Here is a 23,130-nt window from a genome sequence, read left to right as displayed (position 1 = left end):
TAAAGAATATAATTCATAAACATATAAATAATACCCAAAAAATAAGATTTGATGAAATTAAAATCTATTTAAATATTTTTTCCAAGGGTGAATTTGGGAAAATGTAATATATAGTCATTGTCAATAGTGAAGGACAGATTGGAACAGACCAGAAATATTGATTTAAAAAAATGTACGCACTTGCCGACGATTCGTTTATACGACTGGATAGAAAGTTACGGAACTATAGCGCAATTTAAAATATATACATGTATACATTGAACATAAGAAAAAAACATATATTTTGAATAAATAGGGGTAAAAGTGTTGTAAATAGACTAGTCCACGTATGCCAACAGTATGTAATCATCGAATGTCGATAGACTATTGTATACCAGAAGAAGAAGAGAACCAATTTGATTTAAATACAGGTCGATGTATAACTTTTGCTTTGGTTCATTGAAGCTGTGGACCTAGTAAAATCACAGATTTATATTTCAATAAGATTGTTCTCGAACAAAGGAAGTAATTCGTCATCACAATTGTTATATATGCCACTGGACGAACACTAATTATCCCCAGGGAATGTGAATATTTTGCTGGGAAACTTTTGAGTATCAAAGTTTCAAATTAATTTCGGGATTTATTTTCTTTCTTGGTATTCAATAACAGAAAAAAGAATAAATTACTTGTTCGCTAAATAGGGGTATTCTTGTCAGATAAAAGACTTTTAGTTATATTTAAAAAATAGGGAAATATGACATTAAATTGGTTCTGTCTTTTTTTTAAACATCGTTAAAAAGATGTGTGTCTAAGGTGAACGCCACAAGAACCCTGTAATACTAGTACGAGAGTATAGCATGTAAACATTCCTTCTCAATAATATGGTTGTATTGGAAATCTTTTCATACAGATTGACAACTCATTGTCCGATATGCATGTAATATTTGCCACATGACGCCCATAGTTCTTTCTACCATCATCATCTTATTCTGTGATATTGCTGTAAACATCGATGGTTCACACCTAAACAAAATGGGAGTAATGGACCTTCAGAGCTTCTCCGTGTTATACACTTGTGAAATATATAGACGAAATTTCTGTATTGAAATGAATCTACATCTCACAAACAGGATTTTCAAATAACGATTGTGAGTAATCACCTTACAAACCAATATAAATGTGAGGCAAGATATAACCATGAAGGAATTTAGTTTTTGTCAGACGCAAGAACTCATCACTATATATATCATAAACGTATACGTATATATATGCATACAGTTTCAAATATTAAGAACAAGCGGTCGATGTCGATAGTCTGTTTTCTAACTGTTCAGAGTTAGACATGTCACTTGTTCATTCTTGGAAGCCTTCATATTCCCCGTCTTACGATGGGAACTCTTTCTGATTGTGTTGACTATAAATGCTTGTATGGTAATTCTGTCGTTTATCTGTACAAGCGGTTGCATTTCCTCTCCTTTCCCAACAAACAAACGAACGAAACGCCACTAGTCTGATTTCTCTGGAGCTCATCCTCAATGGCTCTTATACGTCAGGAAACTTACATGTATACTAATAATGATTGTTTCAAGAACAACGATGTATGGACGAACTATTATAAATTCGTCAATATCAGTTATGCATGACTAAAATATAACTTTTATTACAACTACTGTATTACTTATTTGGATTAATGACGGCTATCATGTTCAACATTGCACAAATATTATCATAGAATTTTAAAAAAAAATCCTCAAAAATCCTCAAAAGAAATAATGCCTTAGCTTAGATAATTGATATTCTTTTCACAAAAAGTTCGTGTAAATGATTGTCAAATGAATTTAATTATGTAAGAATAAAATGTTAAAAAGAAACTAAAAAAAAATCATGCATGTTGTATGTTGTATTTTTTTGTCAATTAAAAACTTTAAAATTGCAATAGTTTAATTAGCATTTAAACACAGCCAGATTTGAATACAAGTTAAGAAATTCCGGTAAAGTCAATGATATCAAACAGATGTACAATGGTATATCAAATTGGGTAATATTGCATTTAGTTTTTATAAAAGATTAAAACTACTATTTTTTGCTTCATATTTGAATCTTTACGCCAATTGCCGCTAAGAAAGTAATCAAAAATTGTTTCCTTTTATTTTTATACACTTTCGGAATTACGAATCTGAATTTTATTTTCAATTAATTTACACAATTTAATTATTGTATCTTTATTCTCATCGTGTATTAAATCTTAGTGTATTATAATCGTGACAGCATACTCTTTCTAATCCTTTCTGTTTATCCTTTCCAAATAACAACATTTATACCTGTGTACGCTTGAACTCACACCTGCGGCTAAATAGCTACAAGGTAAACGAATTGACCTCAAGCCGAGAAATATACAGTGACCTTTACAAAATAATATACACACTCTGCTCACACATTAGTTGCATTGAAATGATTATCAAAACAATAACGGTAAATAGAACTGAAATATTTTCAGTTCAATATCAGTAAAAATGTTCAATAAATATTTTATGAAAAAATCTCAACAATAATTAATTAAATTTATTCAAAAACATTTACTAGAGATAATTTTATAGGAGTTTAATTCAATCAATACAAAACGGTATATGCATATTTATTTTCGTTCATTCTTATATTGTGGTTAATAACTTCGACCATTCGTCAGCTGTGCGCTTTTAATTACGTATATTGTCGATAAGCTATAAGAGTTAAACAGATTTTATTTTTTCCCAGAATTCAATAAATCGGGCTAATACGTCACGACCCACTCGAGAATTCAACCAAAAAAGTTACAAATACTTGATTTTCTCCGTTATTAGAAGGAATATAAATTTAAAACTTTGCAAATGTGTTTTTTATGTTAAGATGAACATAATTAGATGATAAGTAAAAAATCGCGGAATTTCCCTTTAATACTATATGTCATAGGTGAACTATATTTGATGTATGGAAATATTTTATGATCTATATGTCAGTCGTGCAGGTTTTATTTGACCTTGACCTGGTTTTCATGGTTCATTGCTCAGTGTTAAGTTTTTGTGTTTTGGTCTATTTTCTTAAACTATAAGCAATAGGTCAACTAAATTTGTTGTATGGAAGCATTGTTAGCTGTACATGTCTGCTTGGCATATGGTTCAACTGACCCTGACCTCAATTTCATGGTTCATATTAAGTTTATGTGACAGTCGTAATAAAGCTTTATATTTAGGAGTATCAACATAATATCAATGATTAGTAAAGAAGGCGAGACATTTCAGTGTGTGCACTCTTGTTTGAAGAAGTTGAAGTCCAATCAACTTGAAACTTAATGCACATTTCCCTTATGATGTGATCTTTCTAATTATGATGCTATTTTAGAGTTTCAACCCCAATTTCACGGTCCTTTAAACCTAGGAAATGATAGTGGGGGTTGGGCATCTGTTTATTATGGAATGTTCTTGTTTTAAATTTTAATTTGTTGATAATGATGACAGAATGGAAGTTAAGTTTGATATTGACTATTTTTACTGGTACTGTTCTGGAGTTGTAGTTTAAACATATTTTATGGTTCAAAAAGGAAAACAGATCAGACACAAGTTTTTCAGCTTAGCAATGTCTTCTCCAAAAAGTCTTGAGTGATGGTCCTTGAAAATTTGAAAGTGCACTTATTTAATGTTGTTTATGTTGAATAACTTAAAAAATGTTCAACCAATCCTTTTCACATTTTTAATACTGATAACAAAATGGAGGTCAAGTTTGATATTGATGATTTTCACATTTACCGTACAGAAGTTATGGTCTTTGAAAAAAATGAAAAATTGTTCATTGTGTTCTTTCAGTGCAATATCATAACCATTTAAACCAAGGCTTTTCAAATTATGATACATTGTTGAGTGTTTCAAAATGAAAATAAAGTTTTATACTGAAATGATTACAATACATATATATCAACCCAAGGTCAGGAAACAAATAGTCAATAGGCAACCAGACATTTGTGCATTACCATTTTCTTATAAATCAGAAAATATTTGTCTTTTGTCTTATTTACACTATGTTCATGTTAGGCATTTTACTGTTAAATTACTCAAGTATCCCACTGTACAAGATCCTGAAACATTTATGATAAAAATGAAGAAATTTAACCTTTATGAGGAGTGAATCAGTAACAAAAAAGTGCACATATGGTTATATGTTTGCAATGTTATATATTACAGGCTATTAACATTATTATATGACCTGGTTCGAACTAATGCTAGCTTGGCAGTCATGGCTGGTTACATCTTAAACAACTTGGCTTTAGATAAGAGGTAAGACCTATAGGAATTGATAGTTGATGTATATTTACTCTATGATGAAAAATACTTGCACCTTTTGAGTTACAATTTCTCCAAAACTTCTTCAAAACTTTAAAAGGGTAAAATTGTGATATAAAATTTGTTGTAAAATGTATAAATTAACTTCGTATTTACTGAATTAACAGAATTTAATTTGGTTTGATTATTGCAAAAGTTTTTATACGACCGCAACAATTAATAATTTTTTGGTCCTATATTGGTATCACATCGTCATCGTCGTCGTCGGCGTCGGCAGTGTCGTCCGAAGACGGATTGTTTCTGGATAATAACTTTTCAATAAGTAAAAAGAAATCAATAAAATTTTAACACAATGTTTATAACCACAAAAGTAAGCTTGGGATTGATTTTGGGGGTTATGGTCCCAAAGGTTTAGGAATTAGGGGCCCAAAGGGGCCAAAAACAGCATTTATATAGTTTTAGGACAAAAAGTTATGTATTAGTATTTCAATTGTTCTGAAATTGTACCACAATGTTTAATACCATAAGTAGAAGGTTGGGATTTATTTTAAGGGGTGATTGGGAAAACAGTCTAGGAGTTAAGGGCCAAGCTTGGGTGTCAAGCTTGAATGTTGTGTCCATACTTGCCCAAACTGTTCAGGGTTCGACTTCTGCAGTCGTATATGCACCTGGTTAAATTTTTTGATTTAGAACTTTCCATATGCTTGGACAATTTACAAATGGAAACATTAGATAATTAAGGTGGTATGGTTGTCTTTTGCCAGCTTGGATTGTAAAAAACAGAGAATCTAAGGTCCAGATTTTCAATTATATTAGCAAAATTTGATGCAGGAATGCAGATAACTAATTGGATTTGCATTTTAAAGAAAGATTTTATCAGATTTTAACTTATAAGTATTATTTTTTTTACAAGAGTAGATTATTTTTGCTTGATTTTTAATGTTTTTAAAATTGTCATTTTAAGGGGAGGTAACTCTGATATAGTGCATTTCCTGAAGGAATCCACATGGAATTTTGCTATTTTGTATTTTAGCTGTAAAAATGGCACAGTGACCCTATCTCTTCTTTTGATACTCTCAAAACATGTTCTAAAAGCTATCTTCTCATATTTTATTTCACATTTCTATCATTTAGTTTAGCTTCTAATCACATAATGCTGATTTTTCCTGTATAATCCATACAAAATGTGTCATTTTGTGACAACCTGTAGCTTGAAGAAATGTGTGACCTATCGTTTTTAATATATTTTTGAACATATATCGATATATACTGTGTTTTGGCAAAGAATGAACAAATTCTATCATTTTTAATTTAGACTCCCATACGACCGTAATGACTGAAAGCAAGCTAAAAGTTTCAAATTTCATAAAGTCTCAACTAAATAAAGGGGTGCTCCAAAATTAACTAAAATAAGTATTAAGAGACCAATATAGTAAATGTTTCTTATTATATAGAGCATTAACTGCTTCATATCTCAGATTAAAAGGTATATTCCCATTTTCAAATCTTAATGTTTTTCAACCAACATTCATGTGTCAGAAACATATGCTATGTCTAATATTAGATCAAAATTCAAAATCCAAATTCAGAGCTGTATTGTACAAATTAATACAGTGAAATCGTCCAAACCGAACACCTACAGGACTTTGCGTTTTGTTCAGTTTTCACAGGTTTTCGGATTGAAGAGGTAAACGGAAGTCGACACCAAATTAATTTTGGCACTTACTGACAAGGCACGATAGGTGACACAACAGACGTCAATTTATTTTCATGATGATTAAGATGTAAATGTAAATATCTAGGTAGATGAAGATAGACCTATTTTTCCTTTTTAGCTCACCTGGCCCATAGGGCCAAGTGAGCTTTTCCCATCACTTGGCGTCCGTCGTCGTCGTCGTCATCCGTCATCCGTCGTTAACTTTTACAAAAATCTACTCCTCTGAAACTACTGGGCCAAATTAAACCAAACTTGGCCACAATCATCATTGGGGTATCTAGTTTAAAAAATGTGTGGCGTGACCCGGCCATCCAACCAAGATGGCCGCCATGGCTAAAAATAGAACATAGGGGTAAAATACAGTTTTTGGCTTATAACTCAAAAACAAAAGCATTTAGAGCAAATCTGACGAGGGGGGGGGGTAAAATTGTTTATCAGGTCAGGATCTATTTGCCCTCAAATTTTTAGATGGATCCGACAACCCGTTGTTGGGTTACTGCCCCTGAATTGATAATTTTAAGGAAATTTTGCTGTTTTTGGTTATTATCTTGAATATTATTATAGATAGAGATAAACTGTAAACAGCAATAATGGTAAGCAAAGTAAGATCTACAAATAAGTCAACATGACCAAAATGGTCAGTTGACCCATTAAGGAGTTATTGCCCTTTATAGTCAATTTTTAACCATTTTTCTAAAATTTTAGTATTCTTTTAAAAAATCTTCTCCTCTGAAACTACTGGGCCAAATTTGACCAAACTTGGCCACAATCATCATTGGGGTATCTAGTTTTAGAAATGTGTGGCGTGACCCTGCCAACCAACCAAGATGGCCGCCATGGCTAAAAATAGTACATAGGTGCGAAATGTAGATTTTGGCTTATATCTTTGAAACCAAAGCATTTAGAGCAACTACGATGGGGGATTGTTTATCAGGTCAAAATCTATCTGCCCAGAAATTTTCAGACAAAACAGACAACCTGTTGTTGGGTTGCTGCCCCAGAATTAGTAATTTTAAGGAAATTTTGCAGTTTTTGGTTATTATCTTTAATATCTATATAATATTTAGAGATAAACTGTAAACAGCAATGATATTCAGCAAAATAAGATCTACAAATAAGTCAACATGACCAAAATTGTCAGTTTACCCCTTAAGGAGTTATTGCCCTTTATAGTCATTTTTTAACAATTTTCATAAATTTTTGTAAATTTTTAGAATATATTTTCCACTGTAATCACTGGGCCAAGTTCATTATAGATACAGATAGCAAGAAGAATGTCCAGTAAAGTAAGATCTACAAACACATCATGATCACCAAAACACAATTTTGTCATGAATTTATCTGTGTCCATTGTTTAATATGCACATAGACCAAGGTGAGCGACACAGGCTCTTGAGAGCCTCTAGTTTGATATAAATCAAACGCCACTTCGTCAATCACAATCCCCGTTGTGTAAAGGTATAAATCGTTCAATGGACCGCCGTGGATCAATTTTGCTTTTTATAATTATTTTCTAATCCGTTAATTCAGTGACCAATTCAGATTCTCAGTCACTGTCAAAAGACGATTCTGTAGTTGAATCGATATCGTCATTTTCAATTATCTGGGTTGAGTTCAATATCGTAGCAGCTATGTAGCTGCTTATATATCTTTGTAACAAATAGTATATAGCTACATGTTCAATAGTCAAAATCTACATAGCACTACGTAACCGCTACAATATTGAACACAACCCTGTACACACGAGTTCTCGGACTAAACTGGTCACTTGCTGATCCATACTTTGCCACAAGATAAGAGGAAAACAACAGCAGGGGTCCATTTTATTCTCGTTGACAAATAGATAACGGAGGAGGAGCATCTGAATAATATATAGGGCGTCTTAAGGGAATCCAGCATCCCGTAAATATAATTCGAAAGTCATTGACCTTGTGTTTGCACGACTTCTTAATCCAGTGAAACGCTTTAAAACTATTGTTAAATAATTAAACAGGTTAGCTACTAAATGGCAATTATGAATTTATGACCGTAAATATTTGAGTAAGGAGCATTTAATTGATCTAAGGAAAAGTTCCATTCTTGTCGGCGATAGGGCAGCTGACTAGTTTAACGCTTCTTTACAAACAAATCATTTGTTCACTGAATACAAAGACACAAACATTTTTATTAGTTTGTAATAACAACTCACAAGTTGGTTAAACCTCAAATACCCTTGGGGATACTCTGTGTTTGTTTAATTAAATCATGCAAATAATTAAAAATACTTTTTTGTTTTGATTGCTATTCATCGATTTTGACAGTTAATTTTTAAATACATATTTACTAACGAGCCTTTAAAAAGCGTTCAGAAATCGGTGTTGACAGGGTTTGTTTTTTTTCAGGTTAGATTAACGTTAATTGATAGGGAAATTTTTTGGGACTTTGAAAATTGTTCGGTTTAAACTGAAATTCGGTTTTATCAGGGTTCGGTTTACCCAGGTTTCACTGTAGATATTGAAGGAAAAATTCATAGTAGCATCATATTTTAATTTTAGAAATTTATTTTGTATAAATAAAGTTGGAAACTTGCTATTCATTATTAGATATTTTTAAAAATAATTTAAGGTAACTTTTATAAATAGGTAATAGGTTCAACTACTGTGGATTCAGTATTATAAGCCTGTTTATGGGACGTATTATGGTTAACCCGAATAATTCAGTCGTTATATTCCGCTGATCTACGAAGGCTACATTAACGCCTGAACGTCTTCCTCGATCAAGACCGTCAACCGGAAAATTCACACCGCTATGCAATATGGGAATTTCGATTTAAATTGGCAGCTAAAGAAGGAGGAGTTCTGGATGTTAATTGATGTTAAATGATGTAAACTGATGTTAATTGATGTTAATATATTTTTATCGGATTTCTGTTAATTGAACAAACGTGTTTGGTAAGACAATTACAAGACAGTTGCGCAGACTCATTATCCTGATCGCCACCGATTGGCTCTCTCTCACAGAGAGCAGGCGACGCGGCCAATGATCATAAGGAGTTCAAGCCCTCGTGTGGTAGAAAATCGGACACGGAAAGGGCTTGAATTATTCGAGTTATATTATGGTATACCCATCCAATTGTTGTCAACATGTCGGACAATAACTCAAAATCACTTGAACCAATTTGCATGAAACTATGGTGAATTGTTTATATCTATTGATGTGAGCTCCTTTTTGTTTTTTATAAATTTTAGATTTAATGTTTCAGAGTTTTTTTGTTTTTTTTCATGGTTAAGGAATGAAGTGGTTTTTGCCAGGGTACGAAATGGTTAGGGTACGAAATGACTATTATTCAATTGTTTATATCTATTGACATGAGCTCTCTGTCGAATTTTATAAATCTTAGAGTTTACATTTCCTAGTTGTAGGGTTTTATTTATTAAAAAAAGGGGGATTTTCTGGTATACAGACAATAACTCAAAAATGCTTTCAGCAGTTTTCGTGAAACTTTGGTAAATTGTTTAGACATGTATCTTTTGATGTAAGCTTCCTTTCGATTTTTATAGATTTTAGAATTTTGAGTTATGCGATTTTATTCATAAAAAAGGGGGGAATTTCCAGTTTTCGAACAATGCTTTGAGCAGTTATCAAGAATCTTTGGTGACTGGTTTATATCTATTAAGATAACCTCCCTTAGTTTTATGACATTCAGAAGTTATTGAACTTTATTCTTTGAAAAAGGGACAGGTGTTACTGTATCATGCGCTCATGTCACAACTGTTTGTTATTCAATAGATACCAATTTTCTTGGATTTAGTGGATAAATGGGAAATTAAATGTTCAGCAAAGTACAGATCTTCTTTAAGGGCTGAGATATGCAAACTTTGACAAGTTCAAATATCCAGGAAAATACAATTTTTCCTCAATTTCAAGTCTGTTTGACTGTATTCACCTGACCTTTGCCTTATTATACGACCGCAAAATTTGAAAAATTTTTCGTCGTATATTGCTATCATGTTCACTGTGCTTAAACGGCTGTGGGTAACTTAAGTTACCCACAGCCCAAGATGGCGGACTCTAAACTCGTTGATATTTAATTCATACAAAATGTACCTTTTACGACGTTTTTCATGCACAATGTAAATATTTATAGGATTATTGAATAAAGAAATAACTAACAATTACCATAAATTTGTTAATATAGAGTTCACTAAAGCGCAAGACCAACTTTAAAAAATGCATAAGACGTCCGTAACTTTTTGATCGAAACTAAGCAAACTGTCCGTAACTTTATTTTCAGATGTGGGTAACTTTTGATTTAAAATTTTAAGAACTATAATTTCAACATTTAGAAAATAAATAACATCATATTTGTAACCTTCACGGCCGTTTATACTACTCATTCACCACCAAATGTGATTGTATTAACGCATCATACTTACACCACAGAGGTTTTATGTGGGGTTTGTGGTACTCGATCCTGGTTCTGGTTTGAACTTTTATTAAATGATGTGCGTCGTATTTGCCTGCGGTTTATTTTCACCTCTGTTTCTTTTTATGTGTATTTTGATGAATACTCTTTGACCGTCGGCTCGGTATTTATACAACCCACCAGTAAGTTATAGTGTTTTTTATGGGTTTTTTATTTCTCTTTGTATGTTATCAGGGATCGTGAAACTATTAAATTACCCTGTTGTCTTAGTTATTCATATTTTCATATACTATTTCTAATTGGAGCACTATGTTGATTGCTCTATTCCTTTTAAGTCACTGAATTTTAACTATTGTGTCTTTCAGTTTAGTTCAATTTAATGAAATTTAATGCAACTTTTATACAAGTGAAATATGCAGCTAGCTGTAAAACTAGGTTTTATTAATTTTTACAAAATGTCCTTTCTTCAAGTTTTCCCATTTACTGCAAATCTGACTATAAAGTTTGAGCATCGAATGCAACAGGCCATTATAAATTCTAATCGAATCGTAATGTCATTGGACTTAGAATTAAGTGATTTTTTTTAAATCAATGGAAATGAATGTCTTTTGAATATAATCGTTTTTGGCTGAACCTTTGATAATTGTCATGTGATTGCGAAATTTTGGTCCCCCCCCCCCCCCAAAAAAAAAAAAAAAATCCCGGATTTACGCATGATCTACTCTTGTCGTTGCTGGCAGAAAATCAGTTAGTGCATACACGCCACATGCATGTGTAAAAAATACTTGTCAGAGGCGGATTTAGGGGGGCCCAGGGGGCCCGGGCCCCCCCTTTTTGGGAAAAAATTTGGTTGCTTATATAGGGAATCACTGAAGCGTGACTGGAGCGGGCCCCCTCTTAGGTCAGTCAGTGGGCCCCCACTTATGAAAATTTCTGGATCCGCCATTGCTTGTGTAGTCTACTTGTTCAAAAATAAAAATCAACAATGATGTTTCAACAGATTATCTGCAATGGTAGGAAACCACCCTCCGAACAGGGCGATTTGGATATCCCGACGTTATAAAAAATCAAACCCGAGTTTAACGGATTTATCGTTATTTTTTTTATATTATTCCCAATTTTGTCTTCCATCTTAATTCAAATGAATTATATCATACTAGAGATCTACTTCCTTTCTGATTATGTATTCGATGAAATCTCTATCATAAGTAAAACATTACATCCACGTATGTCGATTCTTTGAAAGTTACGGACATTCCTATTGGTATAATGAAAAAAGTTACGGACAAGTTGTTTTTAAGTTACGGACAGCCTAAGCGTTTTTTCAAATCCTGCTGTGATCGTTTATTTTGTAGAATTTAATCAACTGTTAAGTTTAGGGGTTTCCCTAAACGATTAATACAACTTTTCAATTCAGTGGTTTAATTGATGCATCCATGGTATTGTTATTCTATAGAAGAGAAGTCCCTAACCGACGCAAGGCGGCTCCATCTTGGGCTGTGGGTAACTTAAGTTACCCACAGCCGTTTAAGCACAGTGATGTTGGCGTCGTCGTCGTCGTCGTCGTCGTCGTCGTCCGAATACTTTTAGTTTTCGCACTCTAACTTTAGTAAAAGTGAATAGAAATCTATGAAATTTTAACATAAGGTTTATGACCACAAAAGGAAGGTTGGGATTGATTTTGGGAGTTTTGGTCCCAACATTTTAGGAAAAAGGGGCCAAAAAGGGCCCAAATAAGCATTTTCTTGGTTTTCGCACTATAACTTTAGTTTAAGTTAATAGAAATCTATGAAATTTTGACACAAGGTTTATGACCACAAAAGAAAGGTTGGGATTGATTTTGGGAGTTTTGGTTCCAACAGTTTAGGAATTAGGGGCAAAAAAAAGGGCCCAAATAAGCATTATTCTTGGTTTTCGCACAATAACTTTAGTTTAAGTAAATAGAAATCTATGAAATTTAAACACAAGGTTTATGACCATAAAAGGAAGGTTGGTATTGATTTGGGGAGTTTTGGTCCCAACAGTTTAGGAATAAAGGGCCCAAAGGGTCCAAATTAAACTTTGTTTGATTTCATCAAAAATTGAATAATTGGGGTTCTTTGGTATGCCGAATCTAACTGTGTATGCAGATTCTTAATTTTTGGTCCCGTTTTCAAATTGGTCTACATTAAGGTCCAAAGGGTCCAAAATTAAACTTAGTTTGATTTTAACAAAAATTGAATCCTGGGGGTTGTTTGATATGCTGAATTTAGAAATGTACTTAGATTTTTAATTATTGGCCTAGTTTTCAAGTTGGTCCAAATGGGGGTCCGAAATTAAACTTTGTTCATCAAAAATTGAATAAATGGGTTCTTTGATATGCCAAATCTAACTGTGTATGTAGATTCTTAATTTTTGGTCCAGTTTTCAAATGGTCTACATTAAGGTCCAAAGGGTCCAAAATTAAACTAAGTTTGATTTTAACAAAAATTAAATTCTTGGGCTTATTTGATATGCTTTATCTAAATATGTACTTTGATTTTTGATTATGGGCCCAGTTTTCAAGTTGGTCCAAATCAGGATTCCATATCAAGTATTGTGCAATAGCAAGAAATTTTCAATTGCACAGTATTGCACAATAGCAAGAAATATCTAATTGCACAATATTGTGCAATAGCAATTAATTTTCAATTGGAGTTATCTTTCTTTGTATAGAATAGAAGTTGATAATATATGTTGGAAATTTGCCAGACATGACTATGATGTCATTTTCTATTTTTATTTGCCAATAACTTTATGTAAATAACTTCATTGGAAATTTGCCAATATAAAATGTTGCTGATGAAGCTTTTTTTCCTTATCTTATCTAAAATGTTTTTAGATAATGTATGTTGGACATTTGCCAGACATGACTATGATGTCATTTTCTATTTTTATTTGCCAATAACTTTATGTAAATAACTTCATTGGAAATTTGCCAATATAAAATGTTGCTGATGAAGTTTTTTTTATTGTTTTATACAATAAACAATGTATATTCACTTTTACTACCAACCAATCTTTACCATTCAGTGATAACAAGCACTTTATTTTACATTTTAATATTTTATGATGTATTTAAAAGAGTAGTTATTGTTGCAAACTCCATTAGAAATTTGAATTGATATCAGTTTTGGAAAAAGGGAAACGGGGATGTGAAAAAAAAGGGGGGGGTTTAAATTTTTCTCATTTCAGATTTCATAAATAAAAAGAAAATTTCTTCAAACATTTTTTTGAGAGGATTAATATTCAACAGCATAGTGAATTGCTCAAAGGCAAAAAAAATATTTTAAGTTCATTAGACCACATTCATTCTGTGTCAGAAACCTATGCTGTGTCAACTATTTAATTTTAGATTTAAAAAGTTTGAAGAAGAAATCTTTAATTGATTTGTAAAATCTTGACATTTGTTTTGTGTAAAAAAAAACATGTAATGTCAAAAATTTGATCACAATCCTAATTCAGAGCTGTATCACGCTTGAATGTTTTGTCCATACTTGCCCCAACTGTTCAGGGTTCGACCTCTGCGGTCGTATAAAGCTGCGCCCTGCGGAGCACCTGGTTTTCATGTTTTTTTGGTCCGCTTTTAAGTTTTCATTATTATATAAGTTTCTCATATACTATAGGAAGCAGGTCAATTATGTTGAGTACATAGAATGATTGTATGGTGAACAAGTCCATCAGGTAGGGTTTATTTGACCATAATTTTGCATGAATTTATCTTCATGGATCTTTGAGAATTATTAGTTTTTTTATACTTTTTTGTGAACTGTGTAAAGTAAATTCTTGATTTCAAGAAAATATAACATATAACAACAAATGAGTTACCCATGAAGCAAAATTGTGCTTTCTGAACATCTTTGATTGTAAGATATTAAAGAATTTGAGCAAGTTCTTATTCCCTATAACTGATATCAGACAGATTTGAAATGTATTTTGTTTGTAGGTTTAAGCAACAGATCCGAGACAAAATGGATGATATCTTACCATCATTTGAAAATCTACTGGTAAGTAAGGTGTGCATATTCTATTTGAATAAATAAAAAGAATTTAGAGTAAATAAAACATGTGTAACTAACATGAGCAACACAGTGGGTGTCATATGTGGAGCAGGATCTGCTCACCTTTCAGAAGCAATTTTAACATAAGGTCTATGACCACAAAAGGAAGGTTGGGATTGATTTTGGGAGTTTTAGTCCCAACAGTTTGGGAATCAGGGGCTAAAAACAGGTTCCAAATAAGCATTTTTCTTGGTTTTTGCACAATAACTTTAGTATTAGTGAATAGAAATCTATGAAATTTTAACACAAGGTTTATGACCACAAAATAAAGGTTTGGTCCTTACGAATTAGGGGCAAAAAGGGTCCAAAATTAAACTTTGTTTGATTTCATCAAAAAATGTATTATTGGGGTTCTTTGATATGCCAAATCTAACCGTGTATTCCGATTCTTAATTTTTGGTCCTGTTTTCAAATTGGTCTACATTAAGGTCCAAAGGGTCCAAAATTAAACTAAGCTGGATTTTAACAAAAATTGAATTCTTGGGGTTCTTTGATATGCTGAATCTAAACATGTACTTAGATTTTTGATTATGGGCCCAGTTTTCAAGTTGGTCCAAGATTATTATATTAAGTATTGTGCAATAGCAAGAAATTTTCAATTGCACAGTATTGTGCAATAGCAAGAAATCTTCAATTGCACAGTATTGTGCAAAAGCAAGAAATTTTTCAATTGCACAGTATTGCGCAATAGCAAGAAATCTTCAATTGCACAGTATTGTGCAATAGCAAGAAATCTTCAATTGCACAGTATTGCACAATAGCAAGAAATATCTAATTGCACAATATTGCGCAATAGCAAGAAATTTTCAATTGCACAGTTTTGCGCAATAGCAAGAAATATTCTATTGCACAGTATTGTCCCGTTTTCAAATTGAGGTCCAAAGGGTAAAAAATTAAACTTTGTTTGATTTCAACAAAAATTGAATATACAGGGTTCTTCAATATACTGAATCTAACCATTTATTTAGATTTTTAATATTTGGGCCCGGTTATCAAATTGGTCCACATTGAGGTCTAAAGGGTCTAAAATTGAACATTATTTGATTTCATCAAAAATTGAATTCTTGGGGTTCTATGATATGCTGTATCTAACCATGTATTTAGATTTTGGATATTGGACCATAATAGGTAAATGTCCAATTTAAAATTTTTAAGTTTTTAAGTTTAAGTTCTTAGACCACATTCATTCTGAGTCAGAAACCTATGTTGTGTCAACTATTTAATCACAATCCAAATTCAGAGCTGTATCAAGCTTAAATGTTGTGTCCATACTTGCCCCAACTGTTCAGGGTTCGACCTCTGCACCCTGCGGAGCATCTGGTTCTCACCTGTTGTGGAAAGCGAGACATAGGGTTTGTTTTTCTGGTAACTGCTGCAGGGACAGCAACAGTTATTGTTGAGGTTTTTGTTTAAGTTAGTTTGAAAAGAACTACTTGTGATAGATCATTGATATTTTGTATAAAGATGCATTACTATCAGTACATATCAGTTTGACAACAATTTTAAGGCCCAGGTCCAGTGACTGAATTTATTTTGCCATTTTCAATGTAAAGTTTACTGCTTAAGCATTATTTTATTTTGTACGAAGTTGCATTACTATTAGTACATATTAGTTTGACGATAATTTTGACGCCCTGCCTTTTAGGCCATGGTCCAGAGACTTTGGTTTATTTTGCCATTTTCAATCTAAGTTTACAGCTTAAGTATTAAAGTTTGATAGGAAGACTTGTGATAGATTAATGATATTTTGTGTGAAGTTGCATTTCTATCCTTTTTATGACTGTTTTGTTGCCCTGCCCCCTAGGCTATGATTCAGTGACTTTAGATTAATTAGCAAAGCTAAAAACAACACAGCTTGGAGGAAAACTTTAAAAGGTTTCAACAGACGAAGAAATTGAGGATAAAAGATTGAAATAAATTCATAAAACACATTCAAAGCTTACAAGTTGTTGTTGTCGTTATGGAGTTACTTCCCTTTCAAAACAAAAAAGAAATCTGAAAGGTTTCAGCAGACGAAGAAATTGATACATGTAATGAACAATTGAAGTAAATTCCTAAAACAAATTAAAAGCTAACAAGTTGTTATTGTTGGCATTTTTTTTTGTATAGACAAATGGAAGTAGGTTCTTAATAATAAGTATTGAAGACATGATCACTTTGATAGGTCGCTAGTCAAAATACCACAAGTGTAGATGGTGGAGGTAAGATAAATTCGTTAAACAGTGTGCTAGTGAGTATTATTTAACTAATATAATACAAACAAGAAGCATCAATCAAATTTCAAATCACATATTAACATTTCTATTCAAGTAGTTGATGATTGTTGTTTGACATTGGATTAAGTCTGAATTGCATTGTTTTTATACGACCGCAAAACAAAATTTTGGATCGTATAATGGTATGATGTCGTCGTCGTCATCTGTGTCTTCCGAAGACACATTTGGTGTCCGGACAATAACTTTAGTTGAAGTGTATGGGTCTCTATGAAATTAAATATAAAGGTTCAATACCACAAAAGGAAGGTTGTGATTGATTTTGGGGATGATGGTCCCAACCGCTTTGGAATAAGGGGCCAAAACAGGGCCCAAAACAAGCATTTTTTCTACTTTCAGGATATTAACTTGTGTATAAGTATTTCAATTGCTCTGAAATTGTACCACAATGTTTAATAACCACAAGTAGAAGGTTTGGATTCATTTTGGAGGTTATGGTGCCAACAATTTAGGCATTAAGGGCCAAAAAGGGGCAAACAATTAGCAGTTTTGTAGTGTATGGATCTCTCTTTACATTGTACCACAAGGTTCCATATCATAAAAGGAAGGCTGGGATTGAGTTTGGGGGTAATTGTACAATTCATGCAGGAATAAGGGGCCAAAAAAAGGGCCAAAAACAAGCACTTTTCTAGTTTCCAGACAATAATTTGTGTTTAAGAATATGGATCTCTCTGAAATCGTACAAGGTTCCATACTACAAATTTAAAGGAAAGGCTGGGTTTGAGAGTGGGTGTTATATGAAACAGAATGTCTGAATTTTTGCTGAATTTTGCTGAATAGGTTCGCAACCCTAGCTGAGCCAAATTTTAGGATCTGAAAAAGTGCAAAAATTTGCTCCAAGGGGGAATTAAAAAAAAAAATGGGGATTCCAATTTTTTTAAGGGGTTCAATTTTTTTTTTTCATATTTCAATTTTTTTTAAATTTTCAAGAAGAATCTTTAAATCACAGTATTGTGCAATAGATTTGTAAGATCTTGACATTTATTTTGTGTCAGAAACCTATACTATGTCAAAAATTAGATCACAATCCAAATTCAGACAGAATCAAGCTTGAATATTGTTTCCAAATTTGCCCCAACTGTTCAAGGTTCAACCTCTGAGGTCATATCAGGCTGTGCTCAGTGAAGAATTTTATTTCTATATTTTAATGTTTCATTTGTGCTTTTTTTGTAGAAAGATAATTCAAGTGTTTTACATGTTCTTCCTTCCTGCATTTCAACAATGATGAACCTATGCTATGACCCTAATATTCGTCTTAAGATCTTGAACAGGAATGAGATGTGGAAAGCTAATGTAGACTTATTGGTAAGCATTGCAATAATCAAGAAACCTAAAGTCACTTAAGTTAAAAGTGTTAAGTGAAGCAAGTGAAAATAATATGTATATAGCAAAGTTTATATTGTGATATTCTAAAAAGAAATATTCCAACTTTGGGCTAAAAGAGAACTACTTTATAATTTGAAACTATTGCTTCACTTAACACTTTTATGGCCTTATTGGTGGTATGTGTGACAAAAACTACTGCAATATAAAAATAAGAAAATGTAAGATTTCCAATGAGATAAAATTCTACAAGAGACCAAATGACAAAGAAATAAGACAATTATAAGTCACTGTACAGCTTCAACAATGAGTAAAACCCCTTCCCCATAATCAGCTACAAAAGGCCCTGAAATGACAACTGTAAAACAATTCAAACAAGAAAATTGACAGCCTGATTTATGTACAAAACAATAAACAGAAAAAACAAATATGATATACAGCAACAAAAGACAACCACTGAATGACAGACTCCTGACTTGGGACAGGTACATACAGAATCTGGTAGGGTTAAACTAGTTTGTAGGTGCATTAACTCTCCCATAACTTGTGACAGTGGTGTAATAGTACAACATAAGAACATACTGAAAATCAGTTAAAAAAAGGTTTTACTCATTAGATTGATACAAAGCAGAAACACATCCAACAAAAACACATAGTGGACATGGCAGGGTAATTATACATCCCCACAACAACAAAAAAACACTTAAGCACAGATCTGTGATTACTCTCAGTTACTGACAGATCAAAGCCAATAACAGCTATTAAATTGTCTGTACATCTGTATTTCCCAAGATTGGTTTCTGTTCTTTAACTTTAGTTTGCCTCAACCAAATTTTATGAAACTTATCCACAATGCTTGTTACCACAAAACACAGATCAAGTTTGAATTATGGTGGGGTCCCTTTTACCATTCTAGTGTAATGCGGCGGCTTATGCCCCTTTACAAATGGAAAAATTGCTGAATTTTTCGTTTCCATTCTCTAACTTTAGTTTGCCTCAACCAAATGTTATGAAATGTATAAACAATTCTTATAACCACAAAACTCAGATCAAGTACAAAATTTGGTAGCTTAACTTTTACAGTTCTTGAGTTATGTTCCTTTATAACATTATAACGTTATGCAAGCAGGGTCATCATGTCCTATGGACACACATTCCACATTTATTTTGTGGATTGAATGAGTCATCCCAATATTTTATTTTCATATAAATAAATCAATCATTAGGTCATAAATAATAAGTCGTTTTGTGGTATTACACTAACTATGTTAAATATAAATTGCTATCATACATTTTTTGGTTATTGTAAGTTGAGTCATATTTCTATGTTTATAGTTTATGATAATTGACTTTGAAAAATATTTGCAGGTTATCCATAAAGATAAATTGAAGGAACCAGTCAGCATTGAATTAGTTGAAGCATGTCTTGGAATGTTAGCAAATCTAACATACGAACCATCTCAAAATATGAAGGAATTTAGTTTGCCTATTTGTAAAAATTGTTTAGAATTATGTTCAAAGTTCAAGCATTATAAACTGATAGTTCAAAGAGCATTCACTATTCTTGGCCATATTCTTCCACATTCCATTCCAACAGTAGATTGGTTCTGTGAGAATGCAGGGCATGAACTTTTGCTGTACTGTATAAAGGTAAGTTCCATTATGGCTTCTGGAGCTCTGGAGTATTGTTTGGTTTTAGGTTGCATTTCTGTAAATATTGACAATGCAATTTCCCATAGGAACTCCTTTTACAGCTAAAACTGTACCACTTTTACTATGAAGTTTTGAAAAAAATCTTATCCTAGGATTGAAAGTTCATATGCACTACAATTTTTTTTAAAGGTTAAAATATAGGGCTGTGCGGCATATTTTCAACGTTTATATGCCCTGAACTTCTCAGAGTTTAAACTTACACTAATTTTCTTAACTACCCCTACCTCGAATGAAAGATTACCACAGATTTCAATGTAAACAATATGCACATGTTTATTTACTGGTAACAGAGAGCATAACTGGGAACCAGTATGTAAACAAAATTAATTTTCTATGAATATTCAAGATCTCCCCAAAAGAGGCATGGTTTGAGAAACAGCTGTATTTACAAAGTTCAACCTTTATAGTATGTCAAATGTCTTTGAGTCAATTTTGATATTCAGTAGTATACATTAAATATGTCTTGGTTTTTTTGTAATATAAGGTTAAACATGTTTTGGTAGAGATCTGTATTGTCCTGAACACAGGTTAACAAATTGTTCATATCCTCTAAATTAGTAATTAAGATTCTCCATTATAAAATTAAATTAGATTAAAATACTATGGATTCATTTATTTTTCGTGGATATTTGATAACGTGATTTGCAAAAGTCTGCATAAAATCTTGTGGAAAATTTGTAATTCATTGTATATTAGAACTCATGGTTCCAGGGTAACCACGAAATCCAGGAAAATTGAAATCCAACAATATATAAATAACAAATAGCTGAGAGGGTGATAGAGCAGATTGTTTCCCCGAGAAAACATTGTCAACCACCGTGAAGCCATGGTTGACAATGCTTTTTCGAGAGGTACCAATCTGCTCTATCACCCTCTCAGCTATGTGTTATTTAATTTATTATACTGAATGTCCTATCATTATTGTCTTTTACAGATTATTTTTATGTTAAAAGTAGTTTCTAGGACGTCACTTACATAACAATGTAACGGGTATTAGAAAAAACAACAAAAGTCAAGCAAGATGTTTTATTAATTTTTTTAACATTCAAATAATAAAATCTGAGGCAAAACGTAGAACTTTTAAAAAAGCATTGTATTTAATTTCTTTTGTCCTTTAAATTATCAATTTCTGATTGGTCTGGACGAGAGGGTGACATTCAAAAAAATTGTCACCCTCTCTTAGCAATGTGATAGAGTAAATTAACACCCTCGTATTAGCCAATCAAAATATGGCATTTCAACGTGAAGTATAATAAATAGTATTGATACCAAAGTAAATTGAAAACCTACATTTCATTTTAAATGCTAACTTTTTTGCTTTACGAATAGTGCTTATTTCTTGCCTCCCCAAATTACTGTACTCCAAATCATACAACATCTATAAAAAGGGATATGTTATTCACTGAGGCCAACAGCCAAGGGTGATTTTTTATATTTCTGGCGTATATAAATCATTAAATCAACTGAAATCAAAAATCAACAATTGTTTTCTTATGACTTTTTATCTTTCTTCAATTTTCTAGTATCCTTTTAAAACTGCTCTTTATACTATAAAATATATCACGTGCCTTTGCAGTTGCTTATTTTTATAAGTTGAAATATTTAATAGTGACATATGACATCATACTGGTATGTGCAAAAGTCTATCAAGGATTCACAGATTTTTTGTCTCGCCTTTGAGTCAAAAAGCAAGACATAGGTATGCTGTTTCCCACGTCAGCGACGGCGATGGCGTCAACAATGTATTAGTTTGTGATTAGGTCTAGTTTATGGTGAACCACAAGTGGTAGGTCAATCATATTTGGTATACAGTTGTATAAGCATTGGCACATCTCATTTCCATGGAGATTATTTGGCCCTGCCCCCTCAGTCATGGTCTAATGACTTCAAAACTTTTGCTTATTTTACATGTATTAGTTTGTGATTAGGTCAGTTTATGGGGAACCACAAGTGGTAGGTCGATCATATTTGGTATGCAGTTGTATAAGCATTGGCATATCTCATTTCCTTGGAGATAATTTGGCTCTGCCCCCTTAGTCATGGTCTATTGACTTTGATTTTTTTTTAAGTTACCATGTATTAGTTGTGTGCTGGTGGTTTTTACCACAGGGGTTGTGTATGCGTCTAGTGCAGTGGTAGAGTTAATACTCTATCACTGCCGCTGGCTAACTCACTTGTGGGTGAAAAGAAAGTCGAGTGTGTAAATCTTTCCTGCCAGTACAAAGCCTCTACACTATCCAAGACTTCTACAGTGCCTCCTCACAACAGCACATGGTAACTAGGTTTTATTATCCTAGGCGTCATCTGTAGAGGATCTCGGAGCAGCAAGGGCCCCAGAGATGCAGTGTGTAGGCCCACCGGCGTGTGGACACGCCCTAGCACTCATCATCCTTGCCCCAGCTATGGGTCAAATAGTATCACTGCCTTGTGATTGGATTCTTGAATCAAAGGCTATGGAAGTAAATCCAGACAGAAAATCCGGGTAGATGGAACTCGATAGCAACATCAATCGTCTAAGGGATGGAAACCCCTACAGAAAAGCTGCCGGTCCTCCGGGCACAGGGGGTTAAGCGTAGGGTTAATCACCCTGCCTTGGAAAAAAATATTGATTACAGAAACGACTACTATAGCCAATACTCTTTCTTGTCACAGACTGGAGGAAGAACATGTTTTTAACCGAAAACAGCAGATGACGTGAAGGCCGATGGAGCTGTTTTCAAACAAACTCACCACCAGAATAGGCACATGGAATGTAAGAACACTATACCAAAGTGGTAAATGTGCACAAGTAACAAAAGAGATGGATAGATACAAGATCGAAATTCTAGGACTAAGTGAAGTTAGATGGAACACATCAGGCATGACAAATTTGAATACAGGCCACACCATCATATATTCCGGAAACACCAAACAAAATGACCCACACGAAAATGGAGTTTGATTTCTAATAACGAAAAGATCTAAAACAGCTTTGCTGGAGTGGAATCCCATCTCACCAAGAATTATCACAGCACGCTTTAACTCCCGTTTCCAAAAAACCACCCTGATACAAGTTTACGCCCCAACCAATGGTGCAGATGACTGTGAAAAGGAAGACTTCTATCACTCATTACAAACAACTATAGAAAAAGTGCCAAAAAGAGACCTATTGGTACTTATGGGTGACCTAAATGCTAAGGTTGGATCAGAAAGAAAGGGGTGGGATAGAGAAATCGGCCCCCATGGGATAGGAAAAATGAACAAAAACGGTGAACTGTTTGCAGACTTCTGTGCTACCAACAACCTTGTCATAGGAGGAACACTCTTCAAACACAAGAACTGCCAT

The 23,130-nt window shown here is 33.1% G+C and overlaps 1 protein-coding gene across 2 annotated transcripts in view; it reads left to right on the top strand.

The window, feature by feature from the left end:
* Positions 1–23,130, top strand: part of LOC143079729 (tetratricopeptide repeat protein 12-like) — a 97,540-nt gene that overhangs the window by 58,868 nt on the left and 15,542 nt on the right. For both annotated transcript variants that reach the window (XM_076255276.1, XM_076255277.1), the window contains exons 11-14: positions 4,197–4,289; positions 14,382–14,442; positions 17,943–18,074; positions 19,461–19,742. In XM_076255276.1, coding sequence (XP_076111391.1) covers positions 4,197–4,289; positions 14,382–14,442; positions 17,943–18,074; positions 19,461–19,742 — 568 coding nt within the window. The remainder of the gene's footprint in view (positions 1–4,196; positions 4,290–14,381; positions 14,443–17,942; positions 18,075–19,460; positions 19,743–23,130) is intronic.

This window comes from Mytilus galloprovincialis, chromosome 6, assembly GCF_965363235.1.
Source record: "Mytilus galloprovincialis chromosome 6, xbMytGall1.hap1.1, whole genome shotgun sequence".
NCBI lineage: Eukaryota > Metazoa > Mollusca > Bivalvia > Mytilida > Mytilidae > Mytilus > Mytilus galloprovincialis.
Note: the sequence above shows the minus strand (reverse complement) of the source record. Positions and strands in the feature narration are given on the sequence as shown.